The sequence below is a fragment of the Apium graveolens genome, chromosome 10 (assembly GCF_009905375.1).
Source record: "Apium graveolens cultivar Ventura chromosome 10, ASM990537v1, whole genome shotgun sequence".
NCBI classification, from domain to species: domain Eukaryota; kingdom Viridiplantae; phylum Streptophyta; class Magnoliopsida; order Apiales; family Apiaceae; genus Apium; species Apium graveolens.
In genome coordinates this window covers 6,659,509-6,664,855 of record NC_133656.1, presented here as the reverse complement: position 1 = coordinate 6,664,855, position 5,347 = coordinate 6,659,509, and the positions used below count along the sequence as shown (strand labels likewise).

General features: G+C 32.3%; 1 protein-coding gene across 23 annotated transcripts; it reads left to right on the top strand.

Annotated features, from left to right (window-relative positions):
- Positions 1-549: 549 nt before the first annotated feature.
- On the top strand, positions 550-4,947 carry LOC141689906 (uncharacterized). Of its 23 annotated transcripts, none has more exons than XM_074494430.1 (7): positions 550-901; positions 1,512-1,747; positions 2,167-2,210; positions 2,582-2,714; positions 3,483-3,632; positions 3,798-3,848; positions 4,298-4,947. In XM_074494430.1, exons 2-5 carry the CDS (start codon positions 1,610-1,612, stop codon positions 3,507-3,509), a joined length of 342 nt encoding a protein of 113 aa, XP_074350531.1. In that variant the 5' UTR covers positions 550-901; positions 1,512-1,609; the 3' UTR covers positions 3,510-3,632; positions 3,798-3,848; positions 4,298-4,947. The 23 variants fall into 23 exon arrangements, 9 of the variants coding, with proteins under 9 accessions (XP_074350531.1, XP_074350530.1, XP_074350529.1 ...); XM_074494429.1 differs by having other exon boundaries at positions 3,751-3,848; XM_074494425.1 differs by having other exon boundaries at positions 552-901; positions 3,503-3,632.
- Positions 4,948-5,347: the final 400 nt, after the last annotated feature.

Genomic DNA, 5,347 nt, shown 5'->3' with positions numbered 1-5,347 from the left:
CCAATGTGGTGGCCGACACTTTAAGTGTAAGAGAATAATTGTAGGCACTCGTGCCAAAGAAATATAGTAACACTACACCATAGATTGGATTCTGCAACCCTTTATACTAGGGTTGCAAAGAAAAGTGTAATGGTAGCCGTATAAATAAATGTCTATCACAACCTCTCTTTTTTATGGTTGCTGTATGGTTACAATATGTTACCAATATAGCATTTAAAACGATGATTTAATAATTATTTTTTCTTTTCACATTTAACTAATTAATAATTATTTATAAGGAAATGAATTAATATTTGAAATATAAATTATTTATTATTTACGGTTAATAATACGTTACTAAAGTCAATAATAATATTTTTATAAAAATAAAAAATTCAATGATAATTTGAAAAAATATAAAATAATATTATAAAATTGAAAATTAAAATATTAATGAATAAACTATTGTCTATTTGAAAAATATAAAATTCAGAAAAAAAATGGGGGGAATTATTCCCTCTCTTCCGTTTGACAAAAATTTTGCACTTAATAAAATATTTATGTTTATCAAAATATTCCCCCCTTTACCTGATATTCCCTCTCCTCTCTCCCAAATTCTCACCTTCCCTTTCACCCCCACGTCCTCTTCTTCACCTCACAGCTCTCACCTCACCTTTCTCTATCTTTTTCTTCCTTATCTTTGCTTCCCTATCTCTACTTTCCTTTTTTTTTTCTCTAATATTGGTTAATCAATTGATCCTTAAATTTAATAGATCGAGCCCTAATCGATTTGGGTAGACTTTATTCAAGCTCTACAAGTCTTTACAAGCTTCAATTAAGTCTTTAAAAGATACAATCGAGTTTCTACAAGCTTTCATCGAGTCTGGAAAAGCTTCAAACGAGTTTCTAGAAACCCTAATTTGTAAGTGTTCTCTAATTTAATTTTCAATTTTTAAGCTTCAAACACAATTTATTGGCGATATCAAGATATGTAAGTGTTGAAGTAACTGTTCAGGTGTTGAAAACACAATTTATGGGAGTAGATCGGGATATTATGTGGCTGCAAAAGGATTTTGAAAACACATACACACACACACACTTTTTCATTTCAAACACCTGTACAATGATGATACTTTCAGCTCCTCTTTGTTCATCATCCTAGTCTACAAAACACACCATTAAATTATATAATGTTAAGCTGTATATTATTTTGCAACACTATATAAGGTGAATGTCATAAGGCCACAGGACACCTTATCACCAAAATTTCATGACATCCTTAAGCTCCTTCCCAACTCTGTTCCACGTAACAACTATCAGTCATTAGATGTGTTTATTTTTAACAACATCCAGAATAGTCTGAATGACTATAAATGTATAGTAGCTTGGTTTAAGTAGTACAGAGTATCTTGTTTTGGAGCGGCACATTTCCAGCATCTTAAATCTTGATGCAGTTTAGAGCTTATTGTTTTTGTATATGATATGTACTTAGACAACTGAAGTCTGCTTTTAATTGTATTTGTAATTTGTAGGAAAAAGCTTGCTTTTCTATAGCCACACCAGCAAGCACAAAGCATCAAGGCATGTGACCCATGGGTATCACCTTGTAGAAGGAAAATCCAACCATGCTATGAAAGATTGTTTGGTTTCCGAAATGAAGCAATTGGATGACAATCAGTTGGGTTTATTCGCAATTGATGATGGTCATATGGGACATAGTGTTACACACTATTTGCAGTTGTACTTGTTTAACAATATATTGAGAGAGGTAAAATATCACTTTGAATAATTCTCTTATATAATACTCCCTCTGTCCCATTGAATTCTATACGTTACTTTTCGGCACGCTTTTCAATGCTCATTTAAAACATAATTCCACAATATTTTTTTTTTTAAAAAAAATTCTGAAAAAAAGTTTCATGTTTAAACTTATTCAAAAAAAAAAATTTTGAAAAAAACATTACGGAACTATATTTTATAGAGACCTCGAAATACGTGCAAATAGTAAACGTATAGAAATCAACGGGACAAAGGGAGTATACAGCTTAATCTTATAGGCAGCACTGTGCTCCATAAGGATTATAAAGAAAGTCCCTGATCTGGAAGAAAACTTTGTCAGCCCTGCTGCTTCCCTACTTACAGAAAAGCACCATGGTGTTCTGTTAACTGGGATCCAACTTTGTACAGATCTATGTGAAGCTAGTACTGAGGCATTGGAGTGTTTTAGGAAGGTATATCTATTCCGAAAGTTCCCAGCTCAGTAATTTCATATGAATTTATCTGCATGTTAATGTTTATGTACCTAGCAACAATAATTGAAGATGCCATTGCACATCAAGATGCCATTGTAACCGTGCAATTTTACACACACACACACACATATATATATATAATTGTGGGTTACAAAATATTTCTGGAATCTATGCTTTAAGTTTGTTCATAAGTTGTTCTGTGCAATTAAATTATATTTTATTGCCGCTTATATAGAATATCTTTTAAAGTCCTTTTAAAATTTAATTTGAACGTTCTTTATGCCTCATTTTATGTGCTTTTAGAAATATACGGAGGGTTTAGTCAAAGTTCTGAAAGATGTTGTTGACAGTCCATATGCACCTGAATATGACATTTCTGGGATTGCAGACCCCTTTCTTCATATAAGATTACTCAGGCTTTTGCGTGTCTTAGGCCATGGAGACACTGATGCTAGTGATTGTATGAATGACATTCTTGCTCAGGTATGTTAATCTTTCCCATAATATTATTTCTACATCCTATTTCCCAAGGAAACATTTAGTATCTTTTGCTAGTACACATTTTTTTGTGCATAAATCTTATATTCGATATTGCCTACTCATTTCAGGATCTTAAATATTTTAATGATAAGTATGCTGTATGTTAAATACCTTAATGACTTTAATCTGAGGTGGTTTTCTCATTGAAGACATTACCTGAGATAACTAAGACAAGTTTTGTTCTATTATCAGGGGATGTGAGAAGGGTGGGACAGTCTTATCTTACCACCAGGGTCTTGCCTTAGTGGTATCCATCCTTGTCCTCTAGTGGAAAGTTGAGGGTTCTCTCCAACTTGCCTTAAAAAAAACCAGATTACCTTAAAAAAGATAGTCAATGTTTCTTTAATCTTTAGCAGTAAAGAGAAAAAAAGGAATAGCCTTATTTCTTAAGAAGGAAATCAATTTCATTTCTATGCAGAGAGCCATATGTACTTATATTGAAATGATGATTAAATGTTAGTTGAATTGCATTTACTTAATCTCGTAGATAGTTTTGTCTAGCCATATGTTCATGAAGTATTATATAGTAGATATTAACTTATTGGTGTGAGTAAATAGATGTAATTAAACTATTTTAAAAACACCATATATTTCTTGTTGAATATTTTTATTTAAAGTATATTCTCTTAAGCTCTTCATTGCAATGATCTATTAATAGAACTGTTATAATGGATTCTTGTTGCGGAAACTGAAAGAATAAACTAGCTATAGCTTTCTCATGTTTTCACCAGGGTTTAGCATATCAGCTGCCCGTCTGGGATTGCCGGATACCGGATTCATATCATATGGAGAAATGTTGGATCAAGGCTCACAAATAACTCAGGCCGTTTCTATTCCTGTAATCGGGGATGGATATAATGGGTATGGATATAATGGGTATGAAAATGACATGAATGTGATATGTTTGAGACTGGACATGTTCTTATCTCACGCATAGTATGTCCATTAATACTAATTCACAATTTTTTTGTTGGACAAGTTGTAATTTGTTGAAGAAAAAATTATTGATGACTGAACTATCTTCAGATCCCAGATTGCAGACTAGATATTGTGGCCCCTTACAGCTAACATGACAAGGTATATCTTCATTTTTAGCTTATCATCTTATCTATAAATTCTTGTGTTAATTCTTCTTTTTAAAATCTATTTAAGAAAACATGGTCAGATCTTTTTTATCAGTTTTTGTTTGGGGATTACTTGGGACTTTTTTTTTGTTACAACATATGTTGGAAGGTACTTTTGTTTGGGGATCTTTTATAGTTTAGTTCCTGGTAAACAGAGTTATGACATAAAAACAACAATATATATATATATATATATATATATATATATATATATATAAGAAAGTGAATGATTAACTATACTAGAAAGTTTATATATTAGATTCTGAGGTATAAATTTCTTATCAATAATTTCTTTATTTTAAGAGATTATGCCTGCATTGTAGATGTTTGATCATAAATGATTCTTCAAATTTCCTGATTAATCGTTGTTGTGACGTTGGGATCCGATTTTGCATTCTGCAGGAATTGGACATCTACATTGTCAAGGCAACCAATCATGAGGAGCTCCCTTCAAAAGAGAAAAACATTAGAGGAAAGTGTTACTCTTACATGGAAATGGGACATTTAAATTACAAAGCCTTCGGTTTTTTTATGCTTTTCTTGTATTTTGCCTTATGAATTCTTATTCTCTTTAGTATAGGTTAGAGCTGATGGCTTTTTGTTGTTATTATTGTAGCTATTTTTAGTTATATATCCCCTACTAGGCCTCGTGCTGATGTATCTTACCGTATTCATGATCTTGCGAGACATTTATCAAGGACAAGCAACTGGGCGGTATGAATTTTCCCTAAGTTCTTGTATTGATTGTAGGTATGCGCTAGACATGAATGTTGAGAGAGCAAAATATGTTATTGTCCACAAGAAGCTATTGAATGTGGCGCATGACCCTGCTGCTAGAATTGATAGTTCAAGACTATTTATTTTTGTAAATTCAATTTGTATTATATTGCTTGGAATTTATGAGATGAACATGTAATGTGGGATGGTAGTATGGTGATGGTGAAGGTAGTTGTGTTTATTTGTGATAACTGATGTTATAATTGGTGGATTGTGTTGGTTTTAAGACTATGTTCTTATTTATGGGCATGCCAATTTAAAAATAGTTTTTTGCATTTTTTTGTAAAAGCGTTGCAAAAAACACTAAAAATGTTGAAAAAAAAAATAAAAAACGTTGCAAAAGGGTTGCATCAATACCCCACATGTGAGGCCCACAAATATTGTACTTATAACCTAAAGCCTGTTGTAACACTTTTCAAGTCTTATAGCAACCCTATTGGTGTTGCAATAACATGTTTCTGTAACGGATAACCAAGGGTTGCAATAAGGTGTCCCTGGGGTTGCAAAAAACTATGTTGCAACGCCTAAAATTGTAACCCCGAAAAATAGTCGCAATAGCATTTTTTTGTCCTTTAGCAACACTTTTTTGGCCTTTAGTAACGGTTTCTTGGGGTTGCAGAATCCAATCTAAGGCATAGTGTAATGACTGGGTGAAACCATAAAGGGTATATTATG